This window comes from Symphodus melops (assembly GCF_947650265.1).
Source record: "Symphodus melops genome assembly, chromosome: 1".
NCBI lineage: Eukaryota > Metazoa > Chordata > Actinopteri > Labriformes > Labridae > Symphodus > Symphodus melops.
The window spans coordinates 51,499,934-51,523,237 of NC_136691.1; the positions used below are offsets into that span (position 1 = coordinate 51,499,934).

Below are 23,304 nucleotides of genomic sequence, written 5' to 3' on the forward strand. Positions count from 1 at the left end.
AATTCCTTTAAATCATTGCTTTGACCTTCAGTTTTATTTTTTTTAGAAAATGATTCTTCTTATTAATAATAATAACGTGTGTAGTGCATACAGCTCTTCAGAACTTGTGTCTGTATCTTCTCTACTCATAGGTTGAACAAAAGCAAACAGCAGCTCCTTTGCCTCTTTATTTTAAAAGCCACCCAGTGAATACCCGTGGGTGTTGTTGAATAGGCTGTCAGCACACAATTGCGCAGTAAGCACTCAGCAGTGCTATAATGGTATATTCTAAGCGATCATTCACTATTGATTCCTATAATACATCAATAAAGCGACATTATAGATTTGGGTCCGTGCCTGCTTTTGTTTTTTTGTTGTCCATTTCGGACTTCTGTTGTTTTGTAACTTCTGTGGAAAATACCTGATTTCAAGTGTCCTCCTTCTCATCAATCAGTTTGATCTTCAAATCAGAAGCCGAGGCTAAATTTGGTTCCCACCACTCCAATTAGGCACAAGAGAGAGAGCAGAGAAAACAGGGCGGGGGAGACAGAAAGCAGCAGGCAGTGAATTAAAAAAAAATGAAATTGAAAAAAGAAAACCAGGAAAGTGGGTTAGTGATTACGTACGTCTCTCTGGCACTAACCCTCTGACCCGCTGTGTGTGTGTGTGTGTGTGTGTGTGTGGAAATGTGTGTTTTAACCCAGAAATGGGGACATTCATGGTAACAGCTCCTACGACGGAACATTTCATGAATCTCTTGTTGAAAAATACTCCAGCCATAACGAGAGTCTATGATGTTCAAACTAAATCATAAAAATGTGTTTTTATTGTATACATGTTTATGTTTTTTTGTTTCGGTTCTTTTCATGCTCCGTTGTCTGTGAATTACCGAGCTGCAGATACCTCTGATTAAACATTTGTTAATAGAAAAGATTTTTTTTTTTTTTTTTTTTTTATATGCCACTCTAAAACCACTCATTTATTTGTGTTTGTCCCTCTTTCAGTTCAAGAGGATGTTGAACCGGGAGCTGACTCACCTATCAGAGATGAGCCGCTCGGGGAACCAGGTGTCTGAGTTCATCTCCAGCACCTTCCTAGGTGAGTGATGAAGAAGATGATGGACTCACTGGTTTGGAAAAGTACAAAATCTCCCCTCCCCCCCAAAAAAACAAAAAAAATCTTTGGCATCACATCTCCACAATGTGTGAGAGCTATTAACAGGTTTACCACTGAAGAAAAAAAAACTGTGCTGCATCATTCAGCCATGAGCTGAACACAATAGCAGTGAGTCTAGTGATGATTTAAGGACTCTTTGTCTATCACAGAGTGAAAGGGATTTTGACAAACCCAATGTCATTATCGTCTCTCTCATAGTATTGATATTTGAATTTAAACAATGAGGCGCCCTTTACAGATTTTCCTTGAAATTTGGACCCATCACGTCACTACTTTATGACGCCTCATGATATTTTGAATGTTTCACATTTAAGTCAAAGCATAACCTTCAGTTGTTTCCCCTCTCATCTGTCTTTATAAAATAGTCACAAAATAAATGATATAATGTCAGACTCAAACATCTTCATATTAACCCTCCCCCTTATTTTTTTATCTGCTTCTGTGCAGACAAGCAGCATGAAGTGGAGATGCCGTCCCCACAGACGCAGAAAGAAAAGGAGAAAAAGAACAAGCCCATGTCTCAGATCAGCGGGGTTAAAAAGTTACAACACTCGTCCAGCCTCACAAACTCCAACATCCCTCGCTTCGGAGTCAAGACGGAGACTGAGGATGAACTAGCTAAGGTGGGTTTGTTGTGCCGGGGAAACGACCGAGCAGGAGCTGAGCACTTTCTGAAAAATCTTTGTGGTATGGATTTAGAAAAATACTGTTCCTTTTCTTACTGTGTCTTTTCTTTTTTTCAGGAGCTGGAGCATGTTAATAAATGGGGCCTTAATGTTTTTAAAATCTCAGAGTTTTCTGGGAATCGGCCACTAACAGTCATGATGTACACGATATTCCAGGTGGGCAACCAATTCTTTTTTTATTCATGATCTTTCCCCACAAGGAAACGCTGCCTTCTTAACTTCACGATTTCCTCTTGTGTGTTTCTCCCACGTTTGCAGGAGAGAGACTTGTTAAAAACATTTAAGATTCCACTCGACACCTTTATCACCTACCTGATGACCTTAGAAGACCATTATCACGGAGATGTGGCCTACCATAACAACATTCATGCTGCTGACGTCACCCAGTCAACACATGTGCTGCTATCCACCCCTGCCCTGGAGGTGAGGCGCACACACACACACACACACACACACACACACACACACACACACACACACACACACACACATGTGGCACATGAACACATGGACAGCACGCTTCTACAATCAGCTTCAATCAAACTCGTGCTCAAAGTCCAATCAATGCTTCTTTTCGTCCAATGATTTGATCGGCTTATCACCACCCTCCTTCCCTCCCTCTCCACCCCCTCTGCTTGCTTCTTCTTCTTCTTCCAGGCTGTGTTCACAGACCTCGAGATCCTTGCTGCCATCTTCGCCAGTGCAATTCACGACGTGGACCATCCTGGAGTCTCCAACCAGTTCCTCATCAACACCAGTGAGTCTAAAAACAGCGGCGTGTTAGCAGCTACGTCAGTGCCTCAGCAGTGTCATTCACAAACATGAACACACACTCAGCCTGATAACAAGGTGGGAACACACACACTGGAACCTCACAATCATGATTTCATTAGTCTCACATGAATTAATGTTCTTGTCTGAACCAAACTCTGGTGCATGATTCCAGTACCTTGATAGCAGAAGTGGTGCACATTTCGAGGCACACGTGCGTGGCATCACCTGCATGTGCTGTTTAGTCGGGTGTGTAAGCTTCAACATGTGATGCCTGGGCTGAGCAGTGCAGAGAAGAGATCAATATTTTTCTGAATGCTGCCATTTTCCTTTAAAAACACATTTTCAAGCTAACATGTTCACAGAAATAAAAACAACAACAGAAGCTTTTAGCCTTGAGCTGTTTAATCATAATTGTAGTCTAAAGTAGATGTGGCTGAAAGAGTTGATAATTACCAGGTTGATTATTGTGTGGCAAACTTTGTGACGTCATCTCATAAAGATGACGTCACAAACCTGGACCCGTTTTCACAAAACTTTGAAAGGTCGAGAAAAAAGGCTGCTATACAATGTAGACTGATAAAACTTTTCTGTGGTTTTCACTACACACTAAATGCAACAACGTTATATATTTCTGAAATGTGATTTCTATACAAACCAGAAATATAATTGTATTTACTTCACATCGTTATGTTAGTAAAGAAAACCACAAGATAAATCTCTCCAATTAGGGGTTTTGGAGAACTGAGGTTTTCTCACACTTTTGCAAGATTCCTGAACATATGCAGGCAAGGGCTGCATGTGGGAACACAAACAACTTCACCGAGACTCCTTCCTGCCAGCCACCTGGTAACATTTCAGTATGAAGTCAGGGTGAGCCTGTGTGTGAGATGCACGCTGTCCTGACATTTTCTGAAGATTTTCAAAGCAACTGTGGAAAAGTCTCATTGGCACTGTGGACATTGTTGACGTGAAGTGAAGTGAGCCTTTAACTAGACTAATGGAGATCATGTGTTTGTTACTGAAGCGTCCTCAGGCGAGCGACTGAACCTCTGCTGAAACTGACTCACTCGCTCGCTCACGGCTGCAGGCTCCACAAATATCGCCTTGACTTTACAATTTAGAGGAGAACACCAATAAAGTTAATATCCGCTGGGTATCACTTTAAACGGCCACTCTTTGACCCACTAGGAGTGTTATGTAAGGGTATTACTAAACCTTTATCAGAGCCGACGAGACAGTCTAGACACTAAATGCACAAAAAGTGTTGTGCTTCCCATAAGCCCAAATGGGGAATCCCTGCAGAGGAGGCAGTGTGAGTCATCGTGTCAGGAGCCAGCAGAATGATCTTCTGTCAGCCACAGAGCGACAGAGCAGGATCCCCTTTCTCTCGTCTGCTGCGTGCCTCCTCTGAGGCCAAGACTAATGCATCCTAATGGAAAATCTAAATACAGATAGAGGACCTTCAGATGACCCAGAGAAGGGAAACACGCTGGTGCTTTCTTCTGCCAATCACTGAGCAATAGATGGATGATAGATGTTCAAATGTGGGAAAATGAGACATCTTTTAAGATAACCTTGCTCCTGACACATTGTCACCCCTTGTTTTAAAAACCAGCAACAAAACACACTTCTACACACTTTAATAATGAGTGATGTCCTTTGTTTCAGATTCCGAGCTAGCGCTGATGTACAATGACTCGTCGGTGCTGGAAAACCACCATCTAGCAGTCGGTTTCAAGCTTCTTCAAGAAGAGAACTGTGACATCTTCCAAAACCTGACCAAAAAACAAAGACAATCACTGCGAAAGATGGTCATTGACATCGTAAGTGAAAAGATGAACATTCCTCTGGTTTGTGAAGTCAACTGAGTTAGTGCTTTAGCAGGGAAACGATATCCGTACGATACAATTCAATGACTGTAGTCTGGATTGCATACGAACAGTTTGTTGTTTATGTTTTTCCAGGTACTAGCAACAGACATGTCCAAGCACATGAACCTCCTGGCTGATCTGAAAACGATGGTGGAAACCAAGAAGGTGACCAGCTCTGGGGTCTTGCTGTTGGACAACTACTCGGACAGAATACAGGTCAGTGGACGCTGCTGAACACTAACAGCATCACCGTGATGCTGGGATGTGAACGTTTCTTAAATGAGTGACCTGTCTTTGAAAAGTGGATGCAGCCTCTTGGTCTCAAAAGGAAAACTAATGCAAATGTGTGCAAAACCTGCCTTCTATCTGATGACCAGCAGGGGGCGACTTAACTCGTTTTAAAAAGTAGTTCTATCATATGGAGATGAGAAAAATATTTTTTTTACGAGTATTTTTTCACATCCATGGTCCAGTGAAGGCTACATTTACAATCAAACAAGATGAGCTGAGGGACTTGGTCAACTATGATAAAAACTGCTACCATAGCAGGCTGACCATGCACTCCTCAATAAACTGCAATACATCCAGAACTCAGCCGCATGCCTGCTCACCCACACCCGCTCCAGAGACCACATCACCCCCGTCCTCCGTGACCTCCACTGGCTCCCCATCACTCACCGCATACAGTTCAAAATCATCCTCCTCACACACAAAGCACTAAATAACCTGGCCCCACCCTACCTCACAGACCTGCTTCACCACCACACCTCCTCCCGTGACCTCCGCTCATCTGAAGGAAACATCCTCTCCCCACCTACACGGACCAAACACCGAACCTGGGGAGACAGAGCCTTCTCCATCGCTGCCCCCTCCCTCTGGAACTCACTCCCCAAACCCATCCGTTCCTGCACACACCTCCCAACTTTTAAGACCATGCTCAAAACTCACCTTTTTAAATTAGCTTTTAATACATAACTTCTTCTTTCCCTTCTTTTCTTTCTGTTTTTCTGTCTTATACTGTTTTTTTCTGTTTTTAACTGTACATTGTGATTTTTACATGTAGAGTGCCTTTGAGCTCTTGTAAAAGCGCTTACAAATAAAATGTATTATTATTATTATTATTATTATTATTATTATTATTATTATTATTATTATTATTATTATTATGCAGATAGAGACTTGAGGCAGAATATGTTGACTAATGTTGACACTCGTGGCTCCAAAGTCAGAACACGAAATCCTCCCTGAAATTATTACCAAACCAAAGACTCTGAAATGATGGTCCATTGACAAATGGTCGACTCGTAGTTGCTATATCCACTTCTTTAAAACACTCTAAGCATGTGATACAGTCACATGATTGCATCCTTCATCTTTAACTTTGGTTACTTTTCTCTTCACCATCAAGGTTAGCTGTGCAGCTGTTCCATCTCTGAAGCCAACAAACTGACTTCACAGTTGTGGTCTAATATTTCAGTGTTACGCTCCTACCTGGGGTGCGTCAGGGATCGTGTCTGCTCGACCTGGCCCGGTGTTTCAGACCCTGCTATTTGCTATTTCCAGGTCCTCCAGAACATGGTGCATTGTGCAGACTTGAGCAACCCCACCAAGCCTCTCCAGCTGTACCGGCAGTGGACGGATCGCATCATGGAGGAGTTCTTCAGCCAGGGCGACCGAGAGCGGGAGCGAGGCATGGAGATCAGCCCGATGTGTGACAAACACAACGCCTCAGTAGAAAAGAGCCAGGTAATGCACAAACATGTAGTACCCAAGAGTAACTGTGCTTATAGACACACGCTGAACGACTTGATTTTCTCCTGTGAACCCTGCAGGTGGGTTTCATCGACTATATCGTTCACCCTCTATGGGAGACGTGGGCTGACCTGGTCCACCCAGACGCCCAGGACATCCTGGACACGCTGGAGGACAACAGGGAGTGGTACCAAAGCACCATCCCCCAAAGCCCCTCTCCTACCCTGGATGAGCCTGAAGACGGCACTCGACCCCCAGGAGGGGACAAGTTCCAGTTTGAGCTCACCCTGGAGGAGGACGGGGAGTCAGACACTGAGAAAGACAGCGGTAGCCAGCCCGAGGAGGAAGAGGATGAGGAGGAGGAGGAGGAGGAGGAGGAGGAGGAAAACAGCTGTACTGACTCGAAAACACTCTGTACGCAGGACTCTGAATCCACAGAGATTCCTTTGGACGAACAGGTGGGGGAGGACCAGGAGGAGGATGAGGATGAGGTGGTACCTGAGGAGGGGGATACACCCTGCTCGCAAACGTGTGTGGTGGTGGAGGAGGAGGAGGTGGTACGGCAGGAAGAGGAGGAGGAGGACAAAGAAAAGCACCCCCACACATAGCAGTGTCTGGACAGCACCTGATGAACTTTTCTTCTTAGTAATGACAGATTATTTATAGAATATTTTTGGGGTTTTTGTGCAGTTTGTGTTTTTTATACATCTATGTTTATGGTTCCAAAGCGTGCGTTCTCCACCGTGACCACTCCTCCTGTCAGCTTTCAGACACGCCCTACGGTACTTTCTTCAAGTTTTTTTGCACTCAGGAAACCTCCTTTCCATTCCCGTTTGTACTGAAGTGGTGTGTCTTTATTTCACGTTTACACCTCTCCGTTATAAGCTTCTGTTCATAGACATGGACGAGCAGTTCCCAGCCTGCTCGGCGGCGTTCATACCACACATGATATCAATTTTACCCTCCCTGCGCTTCTTCTCAGCCTTGCCTGAAAGTTTAGCAGTGTTTCTGTGTTTTTATCAAGTGCCCATACTCTACTCCAGAGACGGTTCATCGGTGTGTTCAAGAAGAATCCCCCCTCTTGGCTAGGCCATCTCCTCACCACTGCGAATTAGGAGGCATTTAAAGCTGCCGTTCTGCTGAAAACCTGACGGGACGGAGCAGAGATGAAAGCTGCAGCACACCGGGGAGCTTTTCGAGACACATTTCTATGTGTGGAAGTCTTCCTTGAGAATCCTGACTGATACAAAGCTCAACTCTACACAGCTGTGACGCTGTCCTAGACCTCTTTAATTTTTGTATTGTACTGTATGTAAGATTCAGATATTTTCTAGACTTTACTTTTGCTATCTTAGGCTTTGTTTTGTTAGCGAAGAAGACGAAAGAACTTTTGGGAACCAATGGGGTGACATGAAATGTGTCTCTGATATTCAGTGTAGTGAACCTCGGAGTATGTTCACTTCACTGAATATCTCCACGGCTGGATTACTTAAGGTGTGCTCTGAGGTGTTTGCACTTGCACCAATAGCATTTAAAACTACAATACCCATGCCACTACGCTCATATTTGCTTCATCCTGTGAGTTTAAATTTGGAGTGTTTTCATGATCACTGCTATTTTTGTGAACATTTTCACTGATAAGGAAGCAGTAACCTGAAGACTTATGCTTTACTCTAAAAGGAAGAGTGATGTGGATGAAGCCTTTTGAATTTTATTCTGATCATTATTATTATTGTTGCCTGCAGTTCTTTTGAACACATTCTGAGACAATGCAATGCTTTGTAGTTGATACAAAAAGCACCTTTTTTTGTAGAAGCTTGATCAGTGCTCTGAGAATCCAGAAATAATAACTACTGGGATGAATTGATACCAATGTTTGAGAAGCTTTTATTGCCCTTCCGTTCGTTCTTTGTGCCCATGTGTTGAACTCTCACGTAAGCAGCAGCTACACATGTGCTTGATTTTTTTTTTGCCACTTTGTTTTCTTTGTGACATTTTTATTCCTCGACAAACTCATTTTTTTTACATCGCAACATGAAACACAGTAGCTGTTTTGTCTTTTAGACAATCAGCTCCGTTCAGTCGTCATTAGAGAACATTATCCTCTCGTTGCTCGTTCTTCTAATAAACTGATATATTCTCATATCACCACTTTCACATTTTGTATGTTGAAACTCGCCAAAAACACTCCTTCAAGCGTCTCCTTCTTTCTCAGTGTTTTCTTACCGTTCACTTGACACCTGATGCTATTATTTATTGCTATATTTTTCTATACGTTGACTTGTTTTTGTTTGTTTGTTTTGCAATATAAAGGTGGTACAGTAAATATTTCACTGTAGCATAAACCTCAGAACAGGCTTGCCAGTAACAATACCCAAATATCCGACTCCTCCCTCTCCGTGTACATACAAAAACAATGTGTAAGAAAAAAAAACAAGAAAAAAACTTGAAATACTGCACACTGCTTTTTCTACGAATGCTTGTTTGAATAACGTGTCATTTCAGACCTTTTTATTTAATCTTTCATTTTGTGCCAAGATTTTTATTTTCCTCTCTGTCCTTTTCATCCTCACCCAATGCCCTTACCTGTAATAAAAGATTCTGGTTTTATCGCTGTTTACAAACATATATTTATTGTGCTGTATATAATATATAATTATTAATGTTATTACTATCATAATGCCGTTTGTTGTAAATGGTGGATTCTTATCATCCCTTTTGGTGATGGTGTGGCTGTATTATGTACCTCTTGTTGAGAGAATGTTTCTTACACATGAGCTTCGGTGTAAAAGTGATCCATCGACACGTCTGCTTACCTGAGAACTAGTTCAGTGAAGAGAGGGGGAAAGCCAAATTGTTTTTTAAAAAGAAACTGTTCCTTGGCCCATGGGCTGTGCCTTAAATTCAACGCATGTCATTTACGTTTAGCCTTTTTTGTTTTCTATTTTGATTTTCTAGTTCTCTTTTGCTGCATTAGTGAATCTTTGTGTGGCTCGGCTTGGCCTGATCTCATGTTGTGAATTTGAACATGTTGCCTTTTTACTATCACAGCCAAACACAAATTGCTCTATCGATGGCACTGTAATTGATGTCGTCAGTGCAGAATTTCCGCAGGGATTCGGGCCAGCCACGAGTCGGAGATTTACTACTTGAGTGATGTGTGGCCTATAGCCGGATGTCCAAGAGTCCAAATTGCTGTAGACCTGGCGTGCACAACGTCCACATTCCTTAACGCCCTGGATATACACTCAAAGATGTGATGTGGCCCGTCGGGTTTAAAAGACACTGGAGAAACTTTGCAGTCTGTGCAGAGTTACTGCGGTGTGTTCTGCATCCACGAGGTTTAATCGCATCTCCAAACACTGAACAGGATGCCACAGGAGTGTGTCGTTTCTGCTCGACCTCGGTCTACAACGCACAGAGGCTTTGAGACACATCTGCATGTTCAGCCACTGCTGCATTAATTATGGCTGAAACACTGACAGTGTGTTGCTTATCTATGCTCGGCCCACACTTCCACTGTCATTACTTGCAATATCCAAAACCACTGACATTTTTCTGCCTGGAGAGGATGAGGGTTTAGTCTGTTTCTTTAGTAAAGGGGGGAGGGGGTTGGATAAGGGTTCGGGTGGGTGCATCATTGTCCCCGAAACAGGGACTCTTGTTTTGACACACATACTGTAGATTCTAAACAGCCCTGGACCAATGGAAACAGTGGGTTCTTTTCTCATTCTGTGTTCTATTTTTATGGTATGAAAGGAAAAACACAAACTGTAACTTTAAAAAAAGGTCTTCAGGACAATTATTTTTTGGGTTATGTCTTTAGAATGCCAACTTGTCTGGAAGTTTCACAAGACAATTAAATTGTTATTTTAATGGATTACTTGTTAATTGCAGTCTATTGGATAGCACTGTAGATCATACAACTTTGTGTAGAAAAACGAAAAATGATGAAAAAAAAAGTTTTTATATGCAATGGATTAAATAAAAGCATGGGTTGATTCTGCCTACATGTTCGTGATTTGTAGTCATTTTTTCCAGGTCGTGTATGTGACAGTTTGTCCTGGTTTACTGATGAAAGAGGAGAGTGTGAGTATATTAACAAGCTCCACATTTGGCATTACATTCGGGTGTGAGATGTGTCTCACACCTACACCAGAGGGTCCGCTCAGTTTATTTTTGTCTGGAGCTTCATTCAGAGATCTCTATTTATACACCTATCAGAAGGTCAGCTTCATTCTTCAATTCATTTTGTCACACGCCTTGGCTAAAAATGAACATAATGTGCCAGTGTAACCAGAAGCTTCTAAAGGTGATGACGTGCACTGTCTGGCTTCCTCAAAATTTTACACTGAACAGCGATCTGTGAAATCATTTTAATTGCAAAATTATTTCTCACAAATTAGAATAAGTTGGTACAGATAAAGCTGGTACAGTTGTGTGTATGGAATAATTAATGTACTGTAAGTAGAGGTAGTGGAGCCTCAACCTGAATTGACCTGTGACCTATAACAGAGAGTCTGTCTTATGCTATCTATCCATGTAATACATCGTAGGACTTGTACACACATCTTTATCCTAAAATGAAGGTCCTACAATACAACTTCAGGAAAATATAAGCAGCTGAACACTCTTTAAAGGGATACTTCACCCATTTGCATGAAGCTGTGTATCATTAGAAACATGGTAGTAGTGTTGAATGGTCATGAATCCAGCCCTCATTTTGCCCTGAGACGAGAAAAATGTGTTTTTCTTTGCTTGAAAGTTTTCTTCATGTGATGCAAAAAGCGTCATATTGCGTCACATGAAGAAAACTTCCAGGCAAAGATATTTGTATCGACTGCTTATAAGAAAATGTCAGTCAACACTAAAAAGTCGTTTTTAGATCATGACACGATGCTGCAGTTGCAGTGCTCAAACACTGGGTGGCGCACACTGTCCAGTAATACAGCAAGGCTTCTGCTGCTTACTAAAGACTACATAGAGCAGAGGACAGCAGAATGAGAGACAAATGAAACACAGAGACTCAGTGATATAATTTAATTTATTTCCTATAATCTCAAAAACATATTTCTTACTTTGCTTGCACTCCAAGAAACAAATATATTCCGTTATAGTTAAAGTCATACTGATCTAAAATGAGAGTGACCCAGAGTATCTTTTTTGGGCACCAAATTGCCACATAACATTTCCTCTATTTAATTAATCTTGGCTGGAGATCAGTAGAATGACTCATTTCATGGCTATTAGCATTTCAATGATATATCACACACATACACATGTACACACACAGGGCATGTGTACACACAGATGCACAGGGGCTTGTAAGTGTATCCTTTTTCTTGGTGTTACTACAGTATGGCATATGGCATGGACTAAGTTTACCTCCCTGACTATCGCTCACAATAACACTGCATTTTGACATGAAAACACAACTTTAACCAACACTCAACACTTAGCAGAACAGCATATAGTACGTGAATATATTTGTACAAAAGGTATCCACAAACAATACACGATATCACGTCATTTATCTGGTCAATATGGCAGGTACACACACACACACACACACACACACACACACACACACACACACACACACACAGTCTCACATTCAGTGGCTGCAGTTAAACAACACACACACACTTTTTTTTTTTTTTCAACCAGATTGTACATCAGCCATTCTGACCATACTGTCGCTCAAACACACCATAGAGGACAGGAGAAACTATGTACAGGGTTTCATTCATAAAATATTGCACTTATTGGCCCATTGCATGTCACAGCGAGTGCTGTGACAATGCTTCTAATTCTGTAACACAGAGTGAGATATATATTTATAGATATATACATCTTATTATAGAAATCTACATGGATAAGTCAGGGTTGACTTCATGCAATGTTTGGGGGATTTTTTTCGACTATGCAACAAACAACCAACAATGCTAAAGGAACGATGATGTTTTGGCACATATGTGTGTGTTTTTTTTTTTTTTTTTCAAGTTGAGATGCACAACTGAGAGGCATTTGAAAATAAACTACAACTTTTATACTTTACGGATTAAAGTTCTTATTATGAGCTCTACTGTGCTGTTTATGCCAGCTGTTTCCAGCTGTACATCTGTAATGTATTTTCTTGAAGTAGGGACACACTTTCAGCACATAAACATGACATTTAGCATGCAGACTCAAAAGTTAAGCAATGTGATTAATATATGGCTGTTTATTCCATGCCAGAGCTGATCAGTAGATTATTATAGACTCTTCTGTGCCTTATCAGTGTGAGACTCTTATTTAAAAATTGTTGGATAGTCACTATCATAGTTTGATTCTATCTGAAGACAAAACAGTACTTATGATTGAGTTTTCCTAAGCATGCTCATCGCATCAAACTATAAAGGGTCATCTTAGAGGCAAAGCACATAGAAATATTTTCTTTGAAGATTTACAGATACACTAATCGAGAAATCACACTTCTACATGTACAGACGGCAAACTGTGGAGTACTACTCACATCAACATTATAACACACTGGATTCATTCCCAAAGAAAGCATGACAGAGGAACCTACAGAGGCCGTGTTGGAGATGCTAAAAGGCCACTTTTTTTTATCCAAGGTAGAAGATTTTTTTTTTTTTTTTTTTGATGACAAAAGTCACACTCAGAATTAAAACTCATGCACCCACATACTGCACAGACACACACAACAGCCACACACTCTGGACGCAAAAGAAAGCCGCTACATCCTTTAGTGCACAAAATCATAGATTTGGCAGCATTAGGAGAAAAAGTAATCCTATAAAAGTAAAATACATACTGTACAAAAAATAAGAACTATTAAAGCACTCACTCTATCCCTCATTTTATTAGTACTCTAGGTCCTAAAGATTCTCAGGGTCTAAAGGTTTATCTGTACACCTGATTATGGCCTGATCGGTCACACTCAGATTATAACTGAATGAGCTGAAGAATGGGAATATGGTGTCTCTATGCTGTAGTATCCTGTCGTGTTACACATTTGACACAGCTATGATTGTTTGTCTGGTTATTTGCTCTTGATATAAGGTGATTGAGAGATAATGACAGCATTTTGTAATTCTACTACTAAACTGGGTTTGAACTGTAGTCCAGGGGAGGCAGCACTAGCAGGAGTGATAACGCTGAGGGAGAAACAAAAACTCTGCACGCTCTGACACCTTACAGGACCTGCACTGCCCTCTCTTTGATTCCCCTCACGTCGGTCACTAACAGTTGCATCCGGGCTGCTGCAGTGGTGGAGCGCTGTCTGTGAGTTTGGCAGTGGGGGCTCCCGTAGTGACGGCCGGATCGCTGTCCAAGCTCTCGGACATCTTGTCGCAAATTAGGTCGACGAGGCGTTCAAAGGTCTGCTTTACGTTGATGTTGTCCTTGGCGCTGGTCTCGAAGAATTCAAAACCTTGGGCGGAGAATGAGCGGAAAAAAAAAAAAAGTCAAAAAAGGCTGAACTGTATGTCATAGAAGGAGGGTGGAGATTATGTACAATCATAAAGGTTAAGGCTAATCGAATACCGGCAGCAAGAGAAGATGGACAAGCAGCCACTCGTACTGAAAAGCACAAAAAGTTAAATACTCCTAACATTTCAATCATTATAGTTCGTTAGTCAATGCCATGAAAGACACGATTTTTAAATGTTTGACGGTTAAATATTTTGTGATAAGACTGTGAATGCTTGTCCTCTATTTCTCAATTGTGTTTCATAACAGTGTTATGATGATACACGCCAATGCAGATAACATACACGGGGTGAATGTCTTCGTGAGACTTACCCAACTGTTCTGCCAGCAGTCTGCCACTATCCACTGACACCACTCTCTCATCGTCCATATCACATTTATTTCCAGCCAGCACCACTTGTGCATTATCCCATGAGTAGGTCTTTATCTGGGTTGACCTGCACACCATCACAAAAACAAGAAAACTCACCGTTAAATAGCCGCTGTTGTTGTGTTTTTTTGTGCAGCTATGATTAGATGGGTCCCCCGGAAATGAACACAAAAGATGGCAGACAAGAAGGACATGTGGTAAAGTGTGTTCGCCCATTTGGACCGGTCATGAACATGTCATTACATAATCTTTTGTTTGCACCATGTAATGTTTGAGTCATTGATGGAGGCAGAGAAAAAGTGGGTCAACAGCTTTGTCCTGAAGATGTAGGTTAATATTTACACTTCTTGGTCTGCTGCTTGATTGTAGCGTTCAAAATGCAAACTTAAGTTGAATTCAGTCATTAAACATATAGATACATATCACACCTTCATAATGATACCGAGGCAAATACAGAAGATGGACAAAAAAGCAATTCTAAAAACCACAAGGATGTTTGATCACAAATGAGAGACACTGTGACATAGGAGTTAAAACAATCAGAAGCTAATGTATGTAGCCTCGATATTTTCATAAATAACTTTAATGATCAAACAGGAACTCATGTCCCCACTCGATCTCTGACTCTCCTCTACCTGGCTCTGTGTTTCCTGGATGGGCGGAGCTTCAGAGCCATTAAGGGTAGCTGGCTCACCTGCTGTAGACTCTCAGTTTGGGAACAATGGAGCTGGCTGGCTTCATGTGAATGCCTCCTCACTCCTGATAGTTTTTACTGTGTGCTTAAAAAAAGGTAAGTTTCCTCTGTTTAAGAAGCTTAAGTAGAATTTAATAAGTTCATGCTTCATTTGCTCTGATTTCATAACTTTAATCCTACATGTGCATTTGTTTTTTTGACGGCAATTAGCTTTTGTTTCATCTGATTGGTGACTTGGATTAAAATGTTGAGATCAATTACCTTTGTTACTCTATTTAAAAAAACAACAACAAAAAAAAATCATTGAACGTTTTTTCATCCTAATGACCAAATTCACAGAAAAGCTGCTAATGTTCACTGTGGGTGGATGATTGTTTGAGCTCTGTCTTAGTTCCTACAGCCATCATTAAGATAGCCTGTGTTTGGTCACTGGGGCCCTTAAAGTCAGAAAGAGAGTGAAAGCACAGTTCAAGTCGTGAGTGGGCAGTAGCGGGATCATTTTCTTCTTTAACTTCACACCTCTAAGGGTTATACGTTTGTTTTGTGCAAGGATGAAACATGTTGATTACAGATATTTAAAACTTCAAATAAGGACAACTATTTGCGATGGGTTTATAATAGTTATCTTTCAGACAGGACAATCTGATTATCATATGCTGTAGATTTAGATATTTCCTGAAACATACAAACTGTTCTGCTTATAAGAAAGGTGATTCATGTCAAATGTTCCTGCATGACAACAGCTTTAACATCCATATCTACTGCGCAGGAAAGTTACTGCCCAGCAGAGATGATGGTGCCTGCACTGCTCCAACCTCCAAACATATATGGAGGGGGATTTTAGGGAACAAAAATATCTCCTGTGGTGTAGCAGTTTGACTAAAAGTAGGGCAGCTTACATACCACAGGCTGAACACGGTAGAAAGAGAGAGCTAGTAAGACAGACAGGAAGAAACAATGATGAAGAGGAGAGAGCGAGAGCAGCATGATGCTGGCACTCCTCCTCCTCTCTGTCCAGTTCAGACTTGTTGTAGTGGTTCATATGTGGGTCAGTTTAAATTCAACTGCTGACCATGTTCAGTGACAAAAAGACAACGGTGTTTGTATCAAGTCTACCAGCGTAACAAAGAAAAGGCTTTGAGGGAAAAGCATATTTAATTTCCTCTTTGGGTTGCTGCAATAAAACGTCTTCTGCAAAGATTTATCTTCAAAACTCAAAGTCCAAGATTTTATGTCAGCATTTCTATATTTCTTCATCCCGTCTCTGTCACAGGCAGGAAATGAGCACGTCACAGGCTTAATTCAGCCACAGTCGGAGAAGGAGCCATTGCCATGGCAACTACCTCTTTTTTCAACAACCTTGTCACAAGGAACAAGGGAAAGAGAAAGTGGGATTTAAGCCTGTGGCAAAGGCAGAAAGGAATATATCTGTTTATATGACGGTTGAAAAAACCCAGCACTCTCTGCTCTCATTGGCTGATCCGTGCTCTGTCTGGTTGGTAAACTCACAGGTAAGTCCTCAGGATAGTCTCTGCCAGTGACACACTTTGGTCGATTAATTACGAAACCCCTCACAGACAGTGCTCAGACTGCAGTCGTCCATCAAAATGTCAGACGGGCTGTAAAAGAATAATAGGTGTGTCTGGCTCTGACCTCTCTTTACAAGAAAGCCTCGTTCCTTTAGTGGGGCATTTATTTCAATACAAGTCAGGCTGCTAACGGAACATTTGAACATGAAGCATGCTTTTAATTTCAACAATAGCCCAGCTAATAACTGTGAATGTGTTTTCACTCAGGCTAAAGGTAGCTATTTTCACCATGACAGCTGCTGCTAAAGGAGCTGTGAACTGCTGCTAGCTAAACAATAACAGCCAAGCAGACACTGGCCTTAATAGAGATTGTCATAGGGCTAAATAGGGCATGTAGGTGATACGTCAACTGCAGAAATATCACCATCTATAGCAATGTGAGTCCTATCATCATTTACTCGCAGCTGATGGAAAAGTAACATCAAGGGAATAAAAGCCATGATGATTCACAAGTCTTTCTCTCAAAAATGCTCATTCTGCGCTCTGTAATCTCTGCAGCCTGGCAGAGAGCGATAACCGCAGGACAGCGGGGTGTAAATAAAATGTAAGATGACAGTTTCTCACCACAACATCTGCAGAGAGTCTGTGTGAGGAGGAATAAAAGCACACATTTAATGTCTAACTGCAGGACTGAAACTCTACAGAGCTGTGCCGTTCATGCCAGCAGGACAATATTTTTGTTATTTCTTAATCAAGAATCCTAACCCAGAAACCTGGTTTCCACTGCCAACTGAACGCCATCTTCCAAGTCCTGGGTTAGACGTCAATGCCTCATCATAAATCAGTGACATTTGGGTTTGGCTCAGAGTTGCCGTCCAGCCTGCAGATGGTTACGTGACTCAGGAATGACCTCCAAGTCGGACAAAGACCCACAATCACACAACAAGACTGCCAAATATGAGACAGAGGACGGGTATGCTCAATATCAAGCGAGCTGGATATCTAGTGATTTAATTACAAGGAAGCACAGGAAGGCCTGTCTCCGTGACAATAAAATCAGAAGGAAACAGGATAAGAGAAGAAATCAAAAACAGACCAAAACTAAAAAAAAAAAAAAAAGTGTCTGCAAAGACTCACCAGTCCTGCACAGCGCCGAAGGACTCCTCGTTGGTGATGTCGTACATTAGGATGAAGCCCATGGCCCCGCGGTAGTAAGCAGTGGTGATGGTCCTGTAGCGCTCCTGGCCTGCTGTGTCCTACAAACAGACGACATGATGTTAGCCGGCTGATTGATATTTACACTGTCAGGCTCGGAAACATGGACATGACCCTGCAGCTGCACAGCACATATATGCAAGTCAGAAATGGTAAATGAGCGGCGTGCATTATTAATCTGCAGCTATTTATACACACTAAGATATTCTTTGATTCAAATGTGAGCATAGTTTAGAGCGTTAGCTACATTTCTACATCTACTTGAGGCAATGTTTGTCGTGTTCATGATGTGGAAACAATCATTATGCTAATTGCCTCACTGGCTTTGCATTGATAAGATGCCAAAAACAGCAATTCAGTTAAGGCTGGAGTGATTGATCGTTTCCTCTCCTCAATAAAATCATCACTCGGCTGTGTTGGACAGTCAGTGGAGCAGGATTCAGAGCATTCTGTTCTGAGGTAAAAAAAAAAAAAGGGCTAAAAATAGAGGCTGAAATGCTACAAACGTGGAGAGACTGCTTGCTGGTTTATGATAAGGTTGAACGAATTGCTCAAAGGCACAGCGAGGGAGTGATTACACAGCATTCGAGGAGTGGTTCATTGTACACAGATTACCCTGGAAACAAGCGCACGCTGCAGCTCTTTGCTACGAGATGTCAATGAAAATGCTAATAAGGTCTGAAACAGACAGATGAAGCTCTTCTGTAGGGAGTCTGTCCATAAAAAGGAAGGAGGGGATGCGTCCGTGTTCTTTCTCTTCCTCTGCGGTGGTAAACGGATGCGTAGATTTGTTTGTTCAATGATAAGTTATGTAACAATAAACTCCAAACAACAAGCCTCCTGTTTGTGCCGCATGTTTTTCTGCGCTGATTTCCCACCCACAACAAGTGTGTGTTCACATGTGTTCCGTGGACCATGATGGACGACTTCTGGCTGCTCCACTTGGATCTCGTTAAACAGAAGCCCCGACAGGCGGCACAGGATTTGTATTTGCCACGGTGGCTGTGCCTCCCGTCATTGTGCACATGGCTGCAACAGTGTGCTGTGTGTTATAGCCAGGGGACAGCTCTGACCTTCACACCACAGAGATAGAGCTCACATTCTGCAGAGCGTCCACACACACACCAGAAATAGCACCTTTTGTCGCGTTACAGTAACTCTAGAATTGCAGATAAAAGGCTCCATTTTAAATGTTATGTCAGAGGATGGAAGCGTCCATTGTAGGGCAAAATTCTGAACGTTTTTAGCTTGCACGGAGTCATGACACCAATTCTAAAAGTATTCTGCAGCTCTTTTTTGTGTTTGTGAATGTATTCTTAGACGTCATTATCCTATTGATTTCAGCTCGAGTGCCCGACAATGACCTCTGCGTTTCCAGCCGATTTTCCTGTTAAAAAGGCGGAGCGGGACAGAAAATAAGATGCTGAGTCCCGTGAATCTGAGCTCCTCGAAACGCTTTGCTCGTGGTCCGCAGCCCTACAGAAATCAATCCAAGAAGCGGCTGATTACTTTGAGTGGAGCTGTAGTGAGCGCAGGCTGACAGTCGCCTGAACTCCTCTTCATTCAGGAAAGTGATTCAATGTTTTCACCAAGTTCTTCTCGGCGACGCTTGGTTTCATTCAGTTCAACTTAATACCATAATGGGGATGCTTCTGAAATTCATTTTTCTGCTTTCATCTCTCAACAGATTTGTTTTGTGACGACCTCAGTGACATTAGACCAACAGCCATCTCGTTAAATGGCCGCTTACAGTACTGCAGATCTCAGCACTTTGAGCCCAATTAAAGAAGGACAGGCCAATTATGCGGACACCATAGTGGTCCTTTTCCCTCTGAATGTGCTCAGCTTTGCTAATGATAAAAAACACTTTAGTCCTATTAGCCCCTCATTCGACTGTTCAAATCAAGCTTTCACATCCTGCTGGGCCGCTTCTTCTTTGTCTATTTCTTTGATAAGCAAACATTAATTGTCTGGCGGATGGCTAATTGCTGCAAGTGACAACTATTATGACAAGGGAGCGCAAAACCTCTGAAGGAGAGCTGACATTTAGTGAAGGAACAATGAGAATGAGTGGATGGAAAGTAACAAGAGGAGGGCTTACGTATCAGTCCCCTCACTGTCTCCGAGGTATTACAGGATGCTTCAACAGATCCGATGAACTCCTAATTAAACCACCCTCAGACAATCTTCAGTTTCCCACACATTCAATGAGAGGTGTTGCTTCTGTGTTCCCTCCCCGCCGTGTGCCAAAGTAACACTTACTAGTCTCCTGTCAGGAAATTTGAGACTTCCATCTGCCTCCATTCTTACATCCTGGTGTTAACGCAAGACAACACATATCTGCCTTTCCTCGAGTTTTATGCAAATAACGCACACAGCTGATGTGCCACATGTTTTTCAGAATAAGGAACGAAGAAACGAACATACTCTGTTGTGAATTGATGAGCTGATATGTAAAGGGTATTATTATAAAAGGACTTAGCTGGATGGCGTTACATGTGACTTAAAGGGCAACATTTTTAATAATTGTTGTCCACCTGCATGATCCCTTGTAATAACATTACACTTTATTTTGTTAGTCTTTATTGTACAACGCAAAATTGGTGAAAGGAGTAGCGTTAGCTCTGTTTGTTCATTCTATACTTCGAGTGCAAAGCCCACCTGAAACCAGACATGAAAAGCAAAGTATGTCCAAGCATATAAAGTAAGCACGATCAGTCCTGACAGCATGTAACCCCTGACTTGAATTGAATGAATGCACATAGAGGATGCCATGCATGCAGGACTTTTTTTTTTGTCTAACAGCCTGTCACAGTCCTTGAATTGTATTGATCAGCAGAGAGATATGGGCAGAGGTCACGAGAAGGTGGGATCTGGGCAATGATTGACAGCCTTATGGAAACAGGAGTCACTAAGCGGGAACACAAAGACTGTAAGAGCAGGAGGGACGAGGGGGGAGGGCATCTCTGAAGAGCCCCTTCCCCCTTGGAGCTTTGATAGTCCTCCAGGAGACCTTAGAGGACAACATGAAACACGTTTCTTCCAGACAATGAGTGGGTTTCAAATCAAATGCTCTCGATTTGAATTAGTCATAAATACTAGTGTGCTAGGATTGCATAGAAAAAAAATAATCCTAATGAAAGAAATAACTATCACCCGTTCTATTTTATAACCTGGAAACTTTCCAAATATGGATTATAGATAAATCATATTCTGAGTTTAGCTTTGAAAATGGAAGGAATAATGAAGAAAAAACGGAGTAATAAGCATTAGGTGCAAGGTGGGCAGAAATAGAATCTGTGGTACCTTTTTTCCATCTATTTTCATCTGGTTTGGGTCAAGAATCAAACATTTTGTGGCTCTCTTCTAAATGTTTAATGCTTTATTTGAATATTTCATACCCAGATCTGCAGCTTGATCCTTTTGTCGTTCTTGTACACGGTCTTCACTTTGAAGTCGATGCCCACCGTGCTGACGAAGGCCGAGGTGAAGGCGTCATCTGCGTAGCGGAACAGGAAAGACGTCTTGCCCACGCTGCTGTTGCCGATGATCAGCAGCTTGAACATGTAGTCAAAGTTTTGGTCCCCTCCCTCTCCCTTCCCTTTCACATCCTGGGTGGCAGCCATCTGTAAAAAAAAAAAAAAAGCCCACAAAGAGAGATGCTGAACAGATTGCAGAAAGCGCTTCACCTTGAGTTAGTGTGAAGCTTCTCAGAACGGTGACGCACAGGAGATGTGGACCAATGAGAAACACATTTTATTTAGTTCTCTCTCACTAGTTTTTTGAACTGTAACTTCAAAGTGGTGAACTTCCCCGGACCAGTGACTACAAAGCAGCATTAGAGCCTGATGTTGCACAAAGAGTGAATGCTAGTTGTACTAGAGGCCACACAGATCAGAGGTGACAGACGGCTGTGTCAGGCAAACCAGCATGACCAACACAGCAAGCTGTTGTATTGATGAGTATCAGATAAGCAGGGTTTTAAAATGCTGAGCTTGCCTTCTCTAAACAAGAGGTTTTTTATGCAAAATCATTAAAATTATTCAACTACAGAGATTGGTAATGGTGGTGTCAAGCTTATGGATACTACTGTGACTCTGTCATTGTATAAACTGTAAAATATTCAGATGTTTTTTCTCAAAGAGAGCTCATAAAAAAACGGCAAATGTATTTTGTTTCAGTCTTAAAACAATTTCTTTTTGCTGCTGTCATGCTTCTGTTTTCTGATTATAAATCGTTGAAGCCCTTTAATCTTCAATTTATAAGCTGCTTTGCTTCCATATTGTGTCAAGAAATTTTTAAATACATTTTTTTTTAACTCAAGTAATGCATCTATACACAGGATCTCTGTGCAAGCTGTCAGCAGTCAGAGACCAAAGAAGACATGAGGACTGGGAGCAAAATGACAAGCGCAGAGTCATCTTTGCTCCAAGGTGAATGTTTTGACAAAGCCACTGCGCCTAAGAGCCAAACACGGACACCCAGTCTCTCCTATCAACCGTTCCTTTTAGAAAAGATGCTGGACCTTCATCCTGCACCGGGTTTCGCTTCCGTGCATGAAATAAAAACACACAACCGAGGCAGTATTTGCAAGGACACCGCTTTGAAAGATCATTGCAATGCTGGCATTCACACAAACGGAGATAAAAGCATTGGATATAACCGGAAATTACTCGATAAAATGACAGAGGGAGCTGCATGCCAGCTAATATCAACCTAGCTACTCTGGGCAGGAGGTCATTTTTTTAACCATTGAATGGAATTCTTCCATATTAGCCTGCTGTTAATAAATGAAACTACCTCAATGCGTTGAGGACATTACGTGAACAAACCTGTTTTGAAGGCCTGGAGCTCTATCTGTATGTGCCCGTGTTTTGCAGAATACGCGTTTTATATAAATGTCAGATTCAGGCGTTGATTCTCTTCCCCCCTCCGCGTCTCTCTCTTTTCTCTTTGGAGCGCCGAGCAGTTTCAGCACCTGGGAGCTGTCCCCTCCGCTTCAGATGTGGCACGCGCCCCTGCGCTGACGAGGCTGACTCGCGTGAGACGAGCACGAGCATAAAGGGAAAAGTGCGTTTGGTTCGCGTGCTCTGACGTCAGCGCGAGCCTGGTTTTTGGGGGCCGAAAACATGGGGAGTGTAGTTTTTTGCGGCTGATCAGCGCTGATGCTGGTGTTGGTTTAAAAAGTAGCTATTTGACTACATTACTCAGCATGCAGCGCTTCACAGCTGTGGAAAGGCAGGAATAACATCTGTGGGTTTTAGGGAAAAGAACTCGAGATATTGTCTACCTTCGTTTTGATTCATGCAAAAGAAAGACAAATGTTAGAATACAATTGCAGACCTATAAAGTCTGTCACTGCTCCCTCGCTTGTTTGTTTTTCATGGTGTAAAATCATGCATCTTACCTTCCCATACAGGTCCATTTTAGGTCTCAACTAAATGCACTTGTATTCAAACCCGCCCTTATCGCTACAATAAACTCCCAGCTGGAAGCATTTTTACTGGAAGCAAATATAATGGCCTCTTCTTTTGCGTCACTCTTGGACGCTCTCTCCGCCGTCCCCCCGCCCATGCAGCAAGCCCTGCTTCGCAGAACAAACGCCTGTGCAAATAAGAGAGGCCTGAGTGCTGATCATTGCTGTGGGCCTTTCAATGGAAGTGCAAGTGCAAACAAATGAGCATCTTCAATTTGCAATTGTAATCAAATCAGCCCCTCTATTAGGCGGATTATAATACATGCATGATCAATTTAAAATACACAA

General features: G+C 42.0%; 2 protein-coding genes and 1 long non-coding RNA gene across 10 annotated transcripts in view; 2 read left to right on the forward strand and 1 right to left on the reverse strand.

Moving 5' to 3' along the window:
- pde4d (phosphodiesterase 4D, cAMP-specific) overlaps positions 1 to 8,846 on the forward strand; it is a 170,292-nt gene extending 161,446 nt beyond the window's left edge. For all 7 annotated transcript variants that reach the window (XM_079366591.1, XM_079366592.1, XM_079366590.1 and 4 more), the window contains 9 exons: positions 984 to 1,077; positions 1,603 to 1,778; positions 1,899 to 1,997; positions 2,100 to 2,264; positions 2,499 to 2,598; positions 4,284 to 4,438; positions 4,580 to 4,702; positions 6,050 to 6,232; positions 6,319 to 8,846. In XM_079366591.1, the coding sequence (XP_079222717.1) occupies positions 984 to 1,077; positions 1,603 to 1,778; positions 1,899 to 1,997; positions 2,100 to 2,264; positions 2,499 to 2,598; positions 4,284 to 4,438; positions 4,580 to 4,702; positions 6,050 to 6,232; positions 6,319 to 6,846 (1,623 nt within the window). In that variant the 3' untranslated portion in view covers positions 6,847 to 8,846. The remainder of the gene's footprint in view (positions 1 to 983; positions 1,078 to 1,602; positions 1,779 to 1,898; positions 1,998 to 2,099; positions 2,265 to 2,498; positions 2,599 to 4,283; positions 4,439 to 4,579; positions 4,703 to 6,049; positions 6,233 to 6,318) is intronic.
- A 2,417-nt stretch (positions 8,847 to 11,263) lies between these two features.
- rab3c (RAB3C, member RAS oncogene family) lies at positions 11,264 to 23,055 on the reverse strand. Of its 2 annotated transcripts, none has more exons than XM_079339215.1 (5): positions 22,948 to 23,055; positions 20,942 to 21,166; positions 17,463 to 17,581; positions 14,045 to 14,169; positions 11,264 to 13,673 (listed from the first exon to the last, which is right to left on the reverse strand). In XM_079339215.1, the coding sequence occupies exons 1-5, from the start codon at positions 22,963 to 22,965 to the stop codon at positions 13,483 to 13,485; spliced, it is 678 nt and encodes a 225-aa protein (XP_079195341.1). In that variant the 5' UTR covers positions 22,966 to 23,055; the 3' UTR covers positions 11,264 to 13,482. The 2 variants fall into 2 exon arrangements, with proteins under 2 accessions (XP_079195341.1, XP_079195342.1); XM_079339216.1 differs by lacking the exon at positions 22,948 to 23,055 and adding an exon at positions 22,373 to 22,575.
- LOC306821059 lies at positions 14,619 to 20,931 on the forward strand. Its single transcript, XR_013778744.1, has 3 exons — positions 14,619 to 14,892; positions 16,070 to 16,307; positions 18,885 to 20,931. It is a non-coding gene; the product is annotated as an uncharacterized lncRNA (long non-coding RNA).
- Positions 23,056 to 23,304: the final 249 nt, after the last annotated feature.